This window comes from Planococcus citri, chromosome 1 (genome assembly GCF_950023065.1).
Source record: "Planococcus citri chromosome 1, ihPlaCitr1.1, whole genome shotgun sequence".
Lineage (NCBI taxonomy): Eukaryota > Metazoa > Arthropoda > Insecta > Hemiptera > Pseudococcidae > Planococcus > Planococcus citri.
Genome location: NC_088677.1, coordinates 63650504 through 63668619, shown reverse-complemented (window position 1 = coordinate 63668619; position 18116 = coordinate 63650504). Strand labels below are relative to the sequence as shown.

Here is an 18116-nt window from a genome sequence, read left to right as displayed (position 1 = left end):
TTTGGTGCCTCTATCTTGAGGTTGATGCTCATTTTGGGCTTTTCCTACACAGCTGATTTTAAAATCTCACTGATGGCTCCAGAATGCCCTAAATTTGGTGGTTTTGATGGGGGGGGGGGATGGATGAATTGAGCAATTTTACACATTTATTCATTTTATTTCATAAATATTCCAATGTTTTGAAAATTCGTCAAAAGTTTTAAAATAACATTAGCATCATAGAAGTTTGGTTTTGGGGGTTTTAGAACTTGATCTTGATCGAATTGGAGGGTGCCAGTTTTTTAAAAAAATCTCTCATAATTTGCCTTTTAATCCAAAAGATCTTCCAAGTTTGAAATGATGAAAACCTAGAGAATCTTCATAGGGTTAATACCAAATGCAGGATTGAATTGAAATTATGTGTTGGAAATGTTTTGAGTATGTTTAAATGCATTGATGAAGTACAGCATATGAAATCAAATGAATTTTCTTTCCGGATAAAAAACGATAATCAACCAAAAAATACAAACGTGAAAAATTCAGATTTTAAAAAATTTCAAATCAATTTTTGAATTTAATTTTCTTGTAACCCTAAAAATAGAAAACCCTTTTGCAATCAGCAGTATATAACTAATGTAAATAGAAAAGTTATCGGTTAGTTCGGTAGTGTACCAATACCTATTGTCCAATTAATCAGATGAAATATTTTAAAACATTTAAATAACTATAGTATATCTACTCGTACTTGATAGATAATTATATGCATTAGAAATTGATCAATTTTTTACCCATGTTTTCAAAAGTCAGAGTCTGACATAAGCCATAAATCAGAAACTAGTTATGATTTTTTCCGAATTTTCAAAAGTCAGCATCTTAAAGTTCAGCGCAATATATGGATTACGGTCGTGAAAATTTTGGATAGATCCACGATCCTAAAAACATATCCAAGTCTAAATTCTTCTACTGAATTAATTGAATGGAATGAAAACTTGAAAATTGAAAAAATAAAGTAATTACTTACTTTTGTTATTATATTTTTTTTGTTCAAGGGTTTTTGCATAAAAACGCTGTATCGCAATTAAATGCTACCTACTCATTTTATTATTTTATAATTTTTTTCAAAATTGATATGTTTTTTGGGCCGAAGGTGGTTCAAAATTTCTTAGACGCCGACTGGCGACTATTGAAGAGTTGGGAGAAAATGATGAATTTTTTCTTATCTGACTTTTAAAAACATGAAAATATTTGCGATCAATTTCCAATTTAATTTTTCAATATTTTACTGTGGCTTTCAAGTAGCTACTTGAAAAAAAGTGTTGATGAATTTTTGACATTATGAGTTTCATTATTGTGTCTGGCTTTCAAAAACTGAAAAAGTTTCCAATTTATAGAGATTTTCGATAAATTCTGCAATTTATGTCAGATTTTCAAAAACAAAAAAATTTGATCAATTTAAAATACTCAAGTACCTTAATCTGATTAACACAATTTTTTGTCTAATTTTTGAGAATTCTGAGTAAATTTCAACGAATTCTTGACATTAAAAACTGAAAAAAAAATCATAAATTTCTGATGGTAAAGTGAACTTCTTGATTTCAAGTCCGATTTTCAGGAACTTGAAAAATCAACTTGAAAAATTACTTACATTAAGTTTTCTACGAATCCATATTATTATTAATTCGTATCTTTTCACTTTTATTATCATTAGCGTATTTTTTCGTTGAAGATGTTGTATGATTCGCATTCTAATAAAAAAGAAAAAAAAAAGTTGTCTTTTCCTAACATGACGATCTTTTTTCAGAGATTTTGAGTTACTCATGGTCGGTTTTGTGTTGTCATCCATTATTTACCAAGTTGGAATCCAAAATTTTGTTCAAAAACATTTTTCCTACCATTTAGACCGAGAAAAAAAATTGGCCAATTTTTCACTTCAAAAAGGGCATATAATTTTCAATGTTTGATCGCTCACCACCAATTCACAGTATGTTTCAGAGCGATAGTTCATAGCACTTCGTATAGTGGAATAGTGGGAAAATACGATAAAATCATCATCTAGGTCAGATATGAACTTATGTATACTTGGCAAGCACTCGAACTTTCAAAAACGCTTTTTCTCAAAACACAACTTTCCCACTTAAGTACATATGTCTTTTTTGAAGTGACGTCTTAAATTCTCAGCATTAAAAGTCAATTTGAGCATAAAACATGTGAATTGAAATTATGTTTTTGTAATGTTTTAATCATATTTAAATGCATTGATGAAGTACAGCATGTACTTAATCAAATGAATTTTTTTCCCAGTGAAAAACGATAATCAAACAAAAAATACAAACGTGTGAAATTCTAATTTAAAAAAAAATTTCAATCAATTTTTTGAATTCAATTTTGTTGTAGCGCTGGAGTAAAATTCAAACATTTTTTTTCAATCATAAAATGAAATGAAAAATAGGAAGCTGAAACGTTGTAGAAATTTTTTTTAAAGCAATCAATAAGTTATTGAAAAAAAAAAAAAAAAAAAAAACAGAAAACCTTTTTGCAATCAGTAGTACCTATGTATAGCTACTGGGAGATTTGAGTTCTGGCATCACGTGGGCAAGCTTCATTAATGGGCTGGTGCTTATTTTTATGAAAATTACAATCCTCAATTCACCATGGTAGAATTTTTAAAAGGAAAAAAAACTTCGATGCAGAGAACTGGATTATTCACGATCATGTTACAAAAATCAATTTTTCATGTCATGAAAAAATAATCCAGATTATTCTCATCTTACATCCAGAAATCAGGATGTTGCAAATGGTAAAATTACAAAATCAGTGATCATAATAATAATTTTTTCTTTTTGAAAAAGAAAAATTATGTAAGTATAGATAAGTGTTGCCAACTTGAATACATATTATTTATTTTGAAAATTCCAGGTCATTATTCATATTCTCCTGGGACATCCGGTAAATCAGTCGTGGTTGCAGATTGTCACATAGAATTTCGTATGTTTTTCGGAACTCAGAATCAGAAAAATGGTGAGTAATTTTTTCTTTTTCTCTTCGTTAATTTTTTTTCTCAGATGCATATAATTCTATAACAATACCTACCTATATTTCTACCTCGTAATTTGAAAAAAGGTGTCATTACTACACGATCGATTCTTGGAACCGCTCATCTCATTAACGCTCGTTTATCTCAAGCAAATCTACATTTATTATAACTACTCGTACAGCTACTCGATCCCTGCAGAGCAACGATGGTTAAAAACTATCGACGACGATTAATTTTCATTATCGAATGTTTAAGATTTTAATTAAGATACAACACTTTCGCTACTTCATTTATGCACCGGATACACACGGTATAGGAATTCCTTTTATAAACCGGCGCGAGTCTGCCATTTCATCGTATGGGCTCCTCATTCAAAACAATTGAGAATCACTGCCGCCGTGTGCGCGATATACTGGCAACTACAAAAAGAAGAAAAAAACACCCCGTCGTGTTCAGCAGGAGGTAATTTACCAGGTGTAACGCACCACGTTTCGGTAGGGTCTACCCTTTTCCACAGCTATAAACACCGTACCACTACCCGTCGAGTATACAAAGGTCATTCATAAACTATTTGCCTCCTTTCATGGGTACCTACTTTAAAACCGTGTAAAACGATAAAATTCGAATGACCATTGTTGACGCGTCAAAATTAAAACTTATGAAAATTTTTTTTCCTACATTTGTGTTTTTACTTTTAGCTTCGAATTGAAAACGATTCTCGACCACGTAATTGTATTACCTATATACGGGTTTGTCATGATTGGCCTTTTTGGCCCTATGCCCCTCTAGATATAGATGGATACTTATACTCGCCCTCTTTTTTTGAATAATAATAAGAGAATTAAGCTAGGCCACAACATATTACATCGATACAATGGGAAAAACACTACGAAGCGGTTTTTTCGTCCTCAAAAATACAATAGCCTGCAGAAGTGTTACAGCAGAATAGTTGAGAGGAAGAGGAGGAGCAGCAGGGTTGTTTATGTGTATGGTGTAGATAATTGTACGCCGTATATAAAGAGGGATAATTTCTTGTTTATAATACCGCTATTGGCTTCGTCGTTCGCGAACACTATGCTCATTGACGACGATGTGTTTATTACTCATTATCTCTTTCTCTTTTTGTCATTCTCTTCTCTCTTTTACGAGTAGATTGCTACTTATTCTACGTATTGCATGAGGCAATTATAATCGTATTAGAGAACTAAAAGGTCTATTCAATGTTTATTACGTTACATATGTTGGAATACGAAATAAGCTCTTTATCGTTTTATCAAACAACTTTTGCAAACTGGAGATTTCCTCGTGGGTATACGAAGTACATACGAACACGGTGTGAATTTCACCGTGTTCCTGCTTGTACGTGTATTTCCATGTGTGTAGCTTTTAAAGTGAAAATAAAAGCTGGTTTGTGAGAGCTGCTGATGTGAAAGGATACAAAGATTAAGCATCGTGTATGTTTTTCTCGCTGAGATTCTTTTCTGTATTTAGTTTATTTTTTTGATACGAGTGAACTGTCTTAGGGTGTTGATGGAGAAGTAATCTGCAATAACTCTATACTTCTGAGGTGGACTTATGTATTTTTAGTGCCGGTGGAAGTGCCAAAAAAAGTGAAATATGTTTCGCTACAGGGTGTTGAATGAAATGTGGCTATTAGGGTAATCAATAATGCAACTCGAGTAGACGAACAAAAAACGTTATTATGATAAGTTGCCTATCTTGTAAAATGAAGGCACTACGTGCTCCGCAAAACCGGAAATTTACCAATAATTTTGAAAAATTCATCAAAAATAAGAAATTTGTTTGAATCATTCAAATGATGCTCCTAACCCATAGTACTCGAGTGGACGAACAGAAATATTAATATGACCAATTGCCTGTCTTCAAAATTGATGGGACAAACCTGACTCAAAATTTCCAAATTTCGAGGCCCCTTCAATTTTGAAGACAGGCAATTGGTCATATTGACATTTTTTGTTCGTCTTTTTGAGTTCTATGGGTTCGAGGGATCATTTGAATGATTCAAACATTTTCTTATTTTTGATGAATTTTTCAAAATAGGTAAATTTTAGTTCAAAAAATTGTGTAATTTCTTCAATTTGCTTTGAAGTCTCGAAATTGAACGTTATAGCGTGAGTTTGAGTTGAAATTCGGCTCACTGGAAGAACATGGGAGAGAATTTTGGAGAATGGCAGAGTAATCCATCGACCTATAACTTTTTTTCTTGTCGTTTTGGAGATTTCAGATGATTCTCAAGTGCTTTCTGAAAATCATTCCAAGAGGGTTGAGAAAAGTGAAGGTCTGCTTGATGCCTCAGACCGACTAGAATAAGGAGATCGCAGCTGATTCAAGGAGTCGATTTTGAAGGATAAGTATAGGAAGGCCTAACTAAGTGATCATCTGCAGGGAAAAGACTGTTATACCTAGATTTTAAATTGAAATCAACCAGAGCACATTATTTTATAAAATGCAAATCAACTCAGTGACAAATAAAGCAAAGCAAAAAGCAAAAACCTACTTGGAATCAATAAATTTCTGTTGACGAAATGAAGCTTTGAGCTTTGTGTGTCTGAATTTCTCTAAATGACCCCCTGCCCAGGAAAAACTTATAGTTTTCGGTGCAATGTTTCTTCTGTATCCAATTCTCAAAACTACGAAGAAAGACAAAAGAGGAGAAGAGGCTTCTTTAGAAAAGTTTTGGTCTGGAACAAGAAATTTTTCCCATTTTTTTTTTCTTATGCACCAATTTTTTCTTTTTTTTGTACATATTTTCCAACTTTGAGCGTTAGGAAGACCAATACTATTAATTGTAGACTAAGAATGTTTTTTTTGGAAGCCAACTATTAATTAGAAGAATTATGACGCAGAAACTTTTTTTTGGTCAGTTGAAGAGCTAAAATTTTTGCTTCAAAAGGAGGTCAGGTTTTTCAAAAATGATGGGATTCAATTTTTTAAATAAAAATTATAAAACACTAAAAAAAATTACTTCCTTACGAATTTGGTTATCCAAATTCAGATCAATGGTTGGTGTTACGTTACGTTGGTCATCGTATTTTTGCGAGAAAAAAAATCGTCTAAAATTAATTGGTGACTAGAAAAACATGAAAAAATCAGTTTTTTGCATTTTTAAAGGTAAAGCACCTGTTTAAAAATTTATTCTGAAAAAATACCTGTATATTTTTTTCGTGATAGCCTTTCTGAAGGAAGTCACTAAAAAATACCCATTTCAATTTTCATCAAGGAGATAAATGCGAAAAATTTTCAAAAAATTTGTGTACATGACTCGTGACAGTGTCTAGAATTCCTGCAAGTGTAAAAAAATTTGTTTGAAAGCTGCCAGAAATAGAAACTTGATACAGAAAAGTCATTCTGAAAATTTCATCGGTGGTTTTAGGAGCGTAAGAACCATAACCAACGTCCACTGGTTAGTTTCAAAATTTCAGTCAAGGGGTGGGGTGGGGGGGGGATTCGCCCTACTTAGATATTGATGAGCAGTTGCAGGTATCAATCGCTTTCTGCAATTCTCTTCCTGTGGTATTGGTTTTAAGAGAGCTCCATTGTACGTGTTTTGCATGGAAATCTCCTCCAGCAATGAATTTATTTCCAAGGGAGGTTGGAATTTGCGCAAAAGCTTCTTGTTTGATGGTCTGTCTTGGAGGACAATAAATCGCAGAGAATTTCAGTTCACTATGAGCAGTATTAACCCTTATTGTTGTCGCTTATCTAAGTTTTTAAAAAATCAAAGAACTTGTAAATAACCTTTTTAGGTTAGGAACAGAAATGAACGCGATGGTATTAAAAAAAAAAGTTCACTTGCTTCGACTTCGAAAACTATGAATTTTATTTTTAAAAGGGAAGCAGAATTTGGGGATCTTTTATCACCCCCCCCCTCCCGAAAACTAAATTTCCCCAACATGAAATGGTTGATAAAAGGGTTAAAAAGACACCTATCGAGTGCTACTCTTTATCAAGAATGCTTCAAGGTGAAATATTTTTATGCTTTTAGATTTTATTAAGCTAGAAAAACGTATTAGAAGCTTCTTAAGTGACCTTTTGCTTGCTTTTGTCACAAACGAGTTCAGGATTCCGAAGTGTATGATATTTCTATAGAAACAGAAGTACTCGTACAGGCTGCACAGAAGTATCGAATACCCCAAAGAAAGTTTTTTGTTGAAAATGAAGGTTGGAAACGTGAAATAGATGCATATGATTTGGGGAATTTTATCACCTCAGTCTAAAACAACCAATCATGTGCTATCATTATTATCATTCGTTGTGACCAATCGAAAGCATTTGACAAAAAATTTTTCTTGAGGGTACTCGATATTTTTGCACACCCTGTAGATTAATTTTGTACTCAGATCTCTTTACTCACGAAGAACCACTTTCCGAGAAAAAATTTCTCACTGGTCCCCAAGCTATTTTGGTCCCTTGTTATAGAAGGTGCCGAAGTTGAAAAAAAATTGAAAATTCTTATTTTTATCAGAATTCTTCGAATAATCCTCTTTTCAAGACAGAACCTTCCTTGGTCTCCTATAAAAACAATGTTGGTCTCTTCGTAAAAACCCCCGCAGCTTTGGAAAAAATTGGAAAAAGGTAAAAAATGGGGGGGGGGATTTATAATACAAGGGCATCTGTATTGTTCGATGGGCTGAGCAAGGTTTTTTCTTGAAACTGGGATTATTTAGGAAGATTATGGCCAGGAATGAAAAATTTTTAAAAATATTTCCTTACTAAAATTTTTGATTTTTTAATTTCTTTCAGCTTTAATACCTGCAGAAGAATCTTCGGTGTACTGGGGAAAGTTTTTTTTCGAAAGAGAGATTGTTTGAAAGCATGTTGACGCAGAAATATATAGGTATTTTTTTTTATTAAAGGGATTTTTTCATATTTTTAAGGCGAGGAGCCTCCCGGAATATCGTTTTTGGAATACAAAGCAGAATCAACAAAAGATGAGTTATTTTCTCATAAAATCAAGCAACTTCAGGGTAAGAGAGCTCAAAAAATCAGTACCTAATTACTTACTTCAAATTGAAGATGAAATCAGAATATTCTTTTCTTCTAATTGTTAGGAGCCCCCTGGGCCGCGACCACCCAACCCCCGGCTCGCGCCCTTGCGATGAAATATCATTTTTTAAAGTTTTCAAAAGTCTGACAGAATGTCGAAAATTATTTTTGAAAGTTTGACTAAGCAATTTATTGATTTTTCAAAAGTAATCAGTACCTACTTATTACGTAATTCGTCAAAAAATCAATGACTTGGTGAAATTATGTCCAACTTTTAAAAAATAAATGGCTTTCTAATGGTTTTACGGACTTCTGAAAACTTTCGAAAAATTCTCTTCAGTTCCAGAAGTTACTGCTAGTTGACTCTTTAAATATTTCATGTCTTGCTGAGTAATGTCATTCGAACAATTTGATTATTGAATCGTCCTTTTCTCCAAAACAAAACATGAATGCCAAAATCTGCAATGGGTTTTGAAACTTTTCAACCCATAAATTTTCCAAAGTCTTCTACCATCTGGAACCTTGAACTTTTATTCATTACCTCGGTAAAATTTCCAATATTTCACCGCACCTTCGTTCTGCTTAAAAACACCTGAAGCAAACACTGTTTCACTCGCAGTTGGTTTACCGTTCACTTATATTGTGTTTTGATTAAACGATTAGCCTTCATTTATACGCCAGACAGAGAGTCAAAACAGAGAGGAGAGAGACAGAGAACCCCAAGTGAAAAATTACGACTCTACATTTCAGCCACATTTCATCGTTTGTCTGCTCTACCTGTCTGCAGTGTACACAAAATTGCGTAATTTACTTAACAACACGTGTTTTTTGTTAATGTAATTTTCACTCGTACGTTTCAATATTTTTCTTAAAAAGCATATTTCTCGAATATACGTATATGCTGTGCATTCTGCTATTCGACTAAACAAAATGTATGGGTATTAAATTGCGAGAACTCGTTATTGTACCTATACGTTGAGGCAAGTCTCTCTCTGGCTGGGTAGAGGTATATGTTCGTTAAATTGAATGAAACAATTTTTGCGCGTTTTTCTCTCTCTTTTCTCTTATTTGTTGAATTGTAAACAAACAGCTGGCATAGCGCGGTAACAATACATAATTTACTAATGATTTTTTCAAACCCATAAGCTTCATTCTTCGCCAATTGTTCGAGGCGAAATTAATTTTCGAGCCAGTTTTCCCTTTCGTTCGTTGAATGTTGAATGACTAGGCTGCATAGCAGGTGAAAAAGGCACAAGCGTCAACCGCATAATTGTGTAAATTAATTTATTCTCTTGTCTCTGTAAAGTGTGTACTGTATACCTATACGAAGCAAAGTGTATTCAATTCACAATTCACGCCATTATATTTTGCCATTTTTTTCCCTCCTTCATTTTGCAACTTTTTACACCGAAAAAAAATCACCTGAAGCAGCGCTGCAATCGCCATAATTTTTAATTAGTTTTTTGTTCGCGATGCTTTGTGGTTGGATCGGAATGATGAAGAATTACTTCGAGAGATTTTTTTTCCCACTTCATTCATTAAATCGAAGATACACGTGAGAGCACGATAGGTACCCGAAAATTAAAAATTATTCGGCGGTTACGGTTCCGGAAATAATCGTAAACTGGTATATTTTATAGCACGAGTCGGAAAATACACGATTTTTTCCACTCCCTCTTCTCTTCTGCGATGCCTCTGTCTGTGGAGATCATCTCTGCTGGAAAGGTGCACGATATCGAAAGTGTAGCCAGGTAAATGTGTAGAGTTGGACTTACAGGTGTTTATAATACTTATACTCGTATACAAATGACGAGAAGCGAGAGTGAGAAACGCTACTTTTTCGTAGTTTGTTTCATTAGCAGGTACACGTTTATATTTATTGCCGCATCTAAGGTTACCTTTTAATTTTCCAATTTTATTGTATCCTCTTTGTCGGACAAGTACCTACATAATTTTTATTGTTTTATATGCCCTGGCACTATTACTCAAAATGTTCACGTTTTGTTGTAATTTTATTAGTTTGTAAGATATGGGTTGCTGTTCAACAAGAGAACCTCGATTCTGTACAAAAGAGTGTAAAATGGAGAATTGATTGTAAAGAAGAGGTAAATAGCGGAGGTTTATTGTTTTTTTTTTGTGCTGAGTGGAGCTCTGTGAAGATTGGAAGGTAAATATGCTAAAGTTGGCTGAACATTTTGAGTTTAAACAAGAAAACTTACCTTTTGGAATTTATAGAATAATTTCATACAGTTTTGCGCGATTCTCGGTTAATTTATCAATTAGGTATCGTTTTACATTGTTATACCTGTCCCTTCTTTAGCCAACAGGCTGCAACAGAGTGGCTAAATAAGACCAAAAAAGAAAAAAATTACCTTCTTAATTCCGCAACACCACCTCAGCAAATTTAAATGAAAAATTCTGCAATCCACCTAGTGCTTGATTACCCTAAATATTTAATGTAGATACATTTTAAAAATATACTCATTCAAAATTCATAATTCATGATTCATAATTTGATTTTTATACCTACCTAATTAATGAAAAGTTAGTCTGTTTTTCGAAACGATTATATATTACGGAGACATAACACTATAACCTACTCGAAGGTATGAATTTCAAATTCAGCTGTTTTCTGTTCGCATTCCGACCTTCGCCATTCCTGTTACTATGTAGACATTCTATGAGATAATATTTTATCACGACAATTTTTAATTTTTCGCAATCGAATCCGGGTCATGAATCTTTCTGATTTTTCAAGGATTTTATATTTTGTTGTGGTAGGGCGATAAGTGAGAAGCAAAACTCCTCTTGCAATCAGCGATCACTGTAAGTGATTTGAAAATATGGTTGAAATATCATGTTGTAGAAATAAGCTAGTAGATTGAAAAGGACCAACCCTATCACTAGCATTTGAACAAAGTTATTTTTTGAAAAATACACGAGTAAATCCATGACACTGAAAACAATTGATTTTTTTATGGTACGAGGGCACAACCAGAAAATTGAAAAAGATTAGATCTGAGCTGCTGTATGATTTTTCAGATGTAGGTCTAGGTACCTACTCGTATGTATTATTGTAGTGTTGATTTGTTTAAAATTTCAAGAGAATTTTTGGGCCAATTCAAAGGTCCCAGGGGTGCGGTGATGGGGTATTCTTGACGAGCGATTCGTCGTTGACGATTTAGGGGGGCCGATTTTTTTTTAAATTATATTGTTTTGCTAAGAAATGTAGTTCTCAGAACTTTCAACTCAAAATCAGTGGATATATTAATACTTGAGGGAAAAATGTTAAGCCCCCCCAATCAAATTGAGCCCCCCCAATCAAAATAGCCCTCTTCCACCCCACACTCAACCATTTTTTACATCACTCTGCTGCTTTTTGAAAACTTATATGTATTGGCGCGAGCCAGATAATATAATAAATGATTTGAAAAAAAAAAAAAAACTGCTGCTTTAAAAAACTTCAACTTCTTAACTTGGAACTTTTCCTTAAAATTATTCAATTTATTTGATATTTGTGCCAAAAGTGTAAGCCCCCCCTAATCAGAATGATCCTCCAATTCAGAATAGACCCCCCCTCCACTCAATTTTTTTACGTTTTTTTGAATCTCGAATGTCATTACTTTTCATACAAGTCAAAACCAAAAGTAAAAAAATTGACAAAAAATTAAACACGTATGCAGAAGTATTCATGTAATCATTTTTTTAAACAAGATATACGCGAATAAACCTTAGATTTCAAAATGAGACTCCATTCATCTGAACGGACCCCCCTTCCATTTTTTGAATTATGCAGCTTCTCTTTTGTAAAAAAAACACGACAACTTCAAAACTTGGAACTTTTCCTTGAAACTATTGGATTTAGGTACTTGGTATTTGTGCCAAAATTGTAAGCCCCCCCATCGGAATAGAACCCACCTCCTCAATTTTTTTACATACTTAAGACATGAATTTTTTCGATCTCAAAATTTTATTGGGTACTTTTTATACAAATCAAAGATCAGAATATGAAAATTTAATAAGTACACAGAAGTATAAATATAATTTTTTTTGACAAGATACGCGAATAAGCCTTAGATTTAAATTGCCAGCTGTTTTATTATTTCTTGGTTAGAAATCCTCATCGCTTTTCAAACACAAAATCACCATGCAAAGAGAGCCAATTATCGAGCATGGTAGATCCCAGTCGGCTTTTGATGATATTTTCAGTGGCGTAGCCAAGGGGTGGCGAAGGAGGCCATCAAGCCAGTCTAGCAAAAATTTAAAATGAAACATGAAAAAAATGGACGTTTTTTCGTTTTTGGGACCCATTTTTTCGAAAAATTTTCGCTCTCGCTTCGCTCGAGCAATAAATTTGCCATTCTTTTCATAAAATCATCATGTATCACAAAAAATTTTCAGAAAAGTCCCTATAATTTCGATTTTTCATGCCTAAAAATTTGGTTTTGCACTTTACTTTTCTGTTGCGGGGGGGGGGGGGGGGGGGGTCTGTACATAAGGGGGGCCATCCAAGTGTACTAGGGGGGCGCTCGTCGTAGACGTAGGGGGTTCACCGCACCCCTGAAAGGTCCTCAAAATTGGACATTTTTAATGCCTGTACCACTTTTTTTTTGGGACTTTTGAGTTCCTCACCAAAACGACATAGGTGCTCGTTTTTTGATTAAAATATACAAAATACGTACAAAAGGTATCAACTTTTATGCTGCTTATGTGATGTCGCGTTTTTAGAGTTTTTCTTCGCTTCGTGTGTTCTCAAAGTGGAACTTGAATTTTTTTATCTAAATTTCATATGAAATTCAAGTCAGTTTTGTGGAGTTAGTTCTCAACCAACTTGAAAAAAGCTTAGTAGAAAAAAGTTTGCTTACTTCATGAGCTTTCCAAAGACACATATTAGTCAGGCTGTGTGAATTTCCTTCACAACTTTTGTGAAAATCTCATTAAAAATATTTCTTTTCTACAGGTTACTGATGCGAACGTTAGAGCAATGAATTTGAGCACAATAAATTTAGATTTAAGAATATCACCATTGAAATTGATTTCTGGTATAAATTCCTGTTGCCCGTATTATTTTAATGATGAGATATTTTCATTTCAATCCCGGGGCAACTACCAAATTTGTTGTTTCATTGCAAGTACTTCAGCGTATTCCACTCCTACATTAAGTTACTCGATCAATAATATCTTTATTGATAAAAATGGGTGCAATTTATCGTTACTTTAAAAAAGGGTGTTAGCACGATAACAGTAGCGGGTTATCACGATAAATAAGTATTCACGATGAAAAAGAGGATTGCACGATAAAAAAGTGTTTTTCACAATGAAAAAATGTATTGCACGATTTCTTAAAAAACAAACGATACATTAGGTGGTATGCACGATATATATGATAGTAAGAACAATAAAAAATAAACAATTTCCACGAGAAGTTTTTGACAAAATGAACGATAAATAAGTGATGTCCACGATAAATAAGGATAAATGAACGACAAAAAGTATACGATTTTCGCGAGTGAATAAAAAATGAAGTGTTCTAGTAGGTACCTATTTCAATAAAGCTTTACCAGATAACGCCGGACGACCTCGTTTACGTTTCTGACCCAATGGGATGGATTTTTCTGCCAAGGGAGAGTTGAAATTCGGTGAATTCTCACCTGAGCCTAATACTTTTTCCCGAAATGTCCCGATTCTCGCCTAATTGGACTTGAAAAAATCACAGATTTTCTTTCCATCCAAAATTTTCAATTTGTACCACCCCTTCTGGGACCCCATTTGGGTTTCGAACCAAAATAACGTCAAAAATGAATTCTGGAGCCCAAAAAAAGAAGGTACATATCAATACCCTACTCGACTTTTTCATAAATTTGCCTCTTGCACCCACTCCTGGGGCCCCCATTTGAGTTTCGAACCAAAATAACGACAAAAATGAATTCAACGCCTCAAAATACCCGTGTACCAAAAAGATTGATGTCAAAATTTGCATTCATTTCTGAAATATGATTTTTAACACCCTAAAAAATGAATCAGTCGCACTGTGTGCCAGCGTTTTCTTTTGTCAATGAAAAATATCGTGTTTATCAATGAAAATTATCGGGCTAACACCTTTTTCAATGTTTGAAAAATGCTGTGCTTAACCCCTAAACTACCGTTACTAAGCCACGTTTTATCGTTCAAATGGTTATCGTGCTAACCCCCTTTTTTATCGTTCGATTATATATTTCCCGATAAAAATTGTGGGCGGATTTTTACCGAAAAGTCAGCGGAAGATCTAAGTACATTTCAAGTTGAAAATCATCTAAAAATTCTTTTAGCTTCGGAAGTGTTCCTGGAGGAAAGATATATGAACCCTCAAAGAGAAGAATTTTCGAAATAATTGTGGATTTTTTCGCTGTAGTCGTTACCTAACCTGTTTTGCGAAAAAAATGGCATGTGCACTTCCAAAATACACGGTATTTGAGATCCCGCGTCGATCTAGACCATTGCTGTCTGAATCCAAGACCACTTTTAGAGTTCTAGCGAGCAGTTGAAAATTTGAAAATAGTTCCTTTCAGGCGAAATTTGTGTTATGAAAAATGCTTTTTCCCAATACATATTACGCTTTAATTTGGCAAAACATCGAAATATGTATATCATTTTTGAAACTCGAGAAGTGTGTTTTTGTATGGGAGGGATTTATCAGCACGATAGTATAGGATGTTTCAACGACAAAAATAGGTGGTTTTCACGACGAAGTAATGTAATACTAGGCCATATAAAAATTATAAACGAAAAAAAAAAGTTGAACGACAGAATAAAAAAAAAATCAGCGATGGTAAATACATAAGAAGTAGCTATGAAGGCATGTCATCGACACCATATTTGGCCGGTCTCTTTTACATTTTAGGCCTAGAGGAATCGCTTTGGCCTCTTCAGGTGTGGAGACGACTTTGAGTCTGATACACTTGCCTATAATACATGTTTACTGAATCGGATGCGTCTTCGAATAAGTAGGTACTCCCTTGTTTTCGAGTGCCCAATGATAAGATTTCGTCCACATGGACATTGAAATTGGGATTACTGCGGAGAATGGTGTACAACTTCATGCATCGCATCAATTATTCAATACGATACTTGGACAACTTTGTATTGTAAATGTCGGAAATTCTTTTTTTTTCGGCGTGCGAAGTGAATATTATCTCTGTTATTATACTGGCTGTCGTTCATATAAACATATTAAATTCGTCGTTCAAATCACTTATAAATCGTCGTGAATTTATGGCTGTCGTGCAAACAGCCTACGTCGTTGAACTTTGTTGTCGTTCAATACATTTTTCTCTGTCCTGCCATATGTATATTTCCCTTGTACCAATTTTTTGTTATTCGATAATGCAAATTTAAAAAAACCAAGAAATTTAAGGGATGAGCAAAAACTTATCAATTTTTCTCAAACATTTGAAATGGGCTACACTGGCCAAAAAACTATTATATATCATTGCATTTCAAAATATTCCTCCAATTTAAAAAATTAGGTATAGGTAAGTATTTTTTGATGAGAAGAAAATATTGTAAAAATAGAAATACAGTAGGTATGTACATATTTTATGAGATTCTGGAAGAAACGTTTTTCAAATTTTCAATCGCTCAGAGGAACCTTTAAAAGTGATGTTGAATTTGTAAGATGATAGTCTAGGTCGACGCAGAATATCAAATTCTGTAACTTTTGGACTGGACCATTTTTTCCGAAACAGATTCAGTTGGAAAGCTATAGCGAAAGTATCACGATTTTTTCGAAAATTCTACCTCTTTTAGAGTCTATAAATCTACCTTCTTTCCATTTAGATAGTTAGATACTACCCGTACCAGGGCTGAGATTTTTTCAAGGTGATTTTTCACTTGAAATGAATATCTCTATCTAATTTTAGGTATACTGAGTCAAATTTTGATCGTACCTAATAATGAGTTTCTGACTCGATTAAATGTGCAAGATTAAAAATGCTTGAAAATTCAATTCCGAAAAATTGACCAGATTATTTTGCTTGGCGTTTTAAATTTTTTTTGGCTATCTAGATATTTTATGATGAGTAAATTGCGGATTTTAGAATGAATCAACAAACACTCAAAATTTTGCTAAATCATTAAAAAATGGTCTGTTTCAGTTTGTTCATTGCTAAAATTTCAGATAATCGAGAAACGTGCCTATTGGTAAAAACTCGACAAATTTCTGGAGTTTTCGAAAATGGCAACGGTAAGAGTAGTCATAAACTTGTTACCAGTTCATTCCAAAATATTCACCAAGGTTCCGGAAACAAATATTCCCAAAATAATTTAAATTTCCCGTTTATGATTTGCAAATTTTCAACTGCTCGGTATAGAATCCTTAAAATTCATGGTTTTTTGGCACTTGACAGCAAATTACTTGAGCGTGTGAGGAATCTCGAATAGGTACTAGTACATTTTGAATTTAGACAATCCTTTCCAACTCAGGTTGGGTAGGAGCTGGAGTGAAAAAACAACGAATTTTTCGAAAATGCGTCCTCTTTGAGGGTTCATATTTCCCCTCCAGGAAAATCTCCACGAGACTATTCCTTATTGAAAATTTTTGGTTCTGGACTTCAGTACCGTACAAGAGCAATTTTTGAGATTTTATCAGATTTTTTGGGAATTCTAAAAAAACTACTTGGGAAATGCAAAGCTTGCTGGAAACTTTCGAGGTGACCTGAAGGCTTAACACTAAGCATTCCATGATGAAAATGGTGAGAACCAAAGTAGTACACATAATTAGATTTCTTCTAACCTAAGAGGCTTTCTCGTCCTCCAGCACACAATTGCAAATGAATGAAAACTTGATAATTTTAGAATTCTTCTTTCGTGACTCTTCTGTCCTCTTTCCTCTAACTCAGTTCCTCTCAGAAATTGTTGTTCCTGTTTGTGCAAGAAAGTCATAAAAAATTTCAATTTTTGTCTTCCTCGAACAATGTCAGCTCAAGTGGCTCGTTCAACTCAATACAATTTTCTGTATTTCTGGCTAAAAGACTGCACATATCGCTAGATAAAAAATAAAAAAACTCACTAGGTAGTAGATACTACTACGTAACTAACCTCGATGTATGTCAGGTCTTCTTGCATTTTTTAAATTACCTTATTGTTTTTAGTACAAGATTGAATTTTTTCCAATTTTCTAGACACCCATAGATTATCTACGTTTGAAAGAGCATAGCTGGGCAAAATGAGATCGCTATGTTTACCACGAAACTCTTCAAAAGTTGAAAATTTCCATCTTTGACAATTTTTGACCGATTTTTTTCAAACTTGCGAGGATCATTCGTGGACATTTTTTGAAATTTTTTCGGACGTATCTTTGAAGTGAACTGCGCATTTTTGGGTTTTTAATGGAGCCTTTGGTATAACTTCCTTTATGGGGTGCAAATATTTTTTTTTAAATACGAGTATTTATTGTGTATCTCTTCTGGGAATGTACAACACATATTTTTTTAGAATTTTTAATTTTGGTAAAAAACCTTCAAAAACGAAAAAACATGATTTTTTTCACAATTTATTCTCGCCTAAAATGATCAATTTTGATGAATTTTTTTCTCTCAATATATCGTTAAAGGCGTTGAACTACACCATCAATCTGAATGTGGACCAAATTCGTCAGTTTTTTTCATATTTCGTATTTGTTGGTAAAAAAATTTGAGTCACGCCATTTTGGGAATCCCTGACACCTCTTTGGGTGACCTGTACGGGTGAATTCATCTCCACACTGATATTAACTCGAAATACATTTTGTATTGCAATTTCAGTGAAATTGAAAATTCTCACTTTTGTACCCTCATTTTTATATGTAGGATGTGATTACTTTCCAATTTGGAAAAATCTACCTACCCATTTCAAGTATAGCTACTTACCTAGTGAAAAACTGAAGATTAATTCTAACTTCTGTAAAATTGCAGTTCATGATATATGTAGTTTGAGATAATAATAGTCTAGACATGACTTTAGGTCGTGTGGGTCATCTGGAAGGGGTGCCTATATGATTACAAAATGGCGAAATTCGAATTTTTATAGGCAGGTGTAAATTGTACAAAATGGAAAAAGTTCACAAATTGAGTCCAAATTT

General features: G+C 33.7%; 2 protein-coding genes across 4 annotated transcripts in view; one reads left to right on the top strand and one right to left on the bottom strand.

Annotated features, from left to right (window-relative positions):
- LOC135833287 (uncharacterized) overlaps nt 1–18116 on the top strand; it is a 263254-nt gene that overhangs the window by 148795 nt on the left and 96343 nt on the right. For both annotated transcript variants that reach the window (XR_010556441.1, XM_065347006.1), the window contains exon 2: nt 2896–2997. Coding sequence is in view for 1 of the 2 variants with exons in the window: in XM_065347006.1 (XP_065203078.1) it covers nt 2896–2997 (102 nt within the window). In the remaining variant the exon portion in view is untranslated. The remainder of the gene's footprint in view (nt 1–2895; nt 2998–18116) is intronic.
- The window catches only part of LOC135833285 (transcription factor Sox-3-like), a 66578-nt gene that overhangs the window by 29212 nt on the left and 19250 nt on the right, over nt 1–18116 (bottom strand). The gene's annotated exons all lie outside the window — the stretch shown is intronic.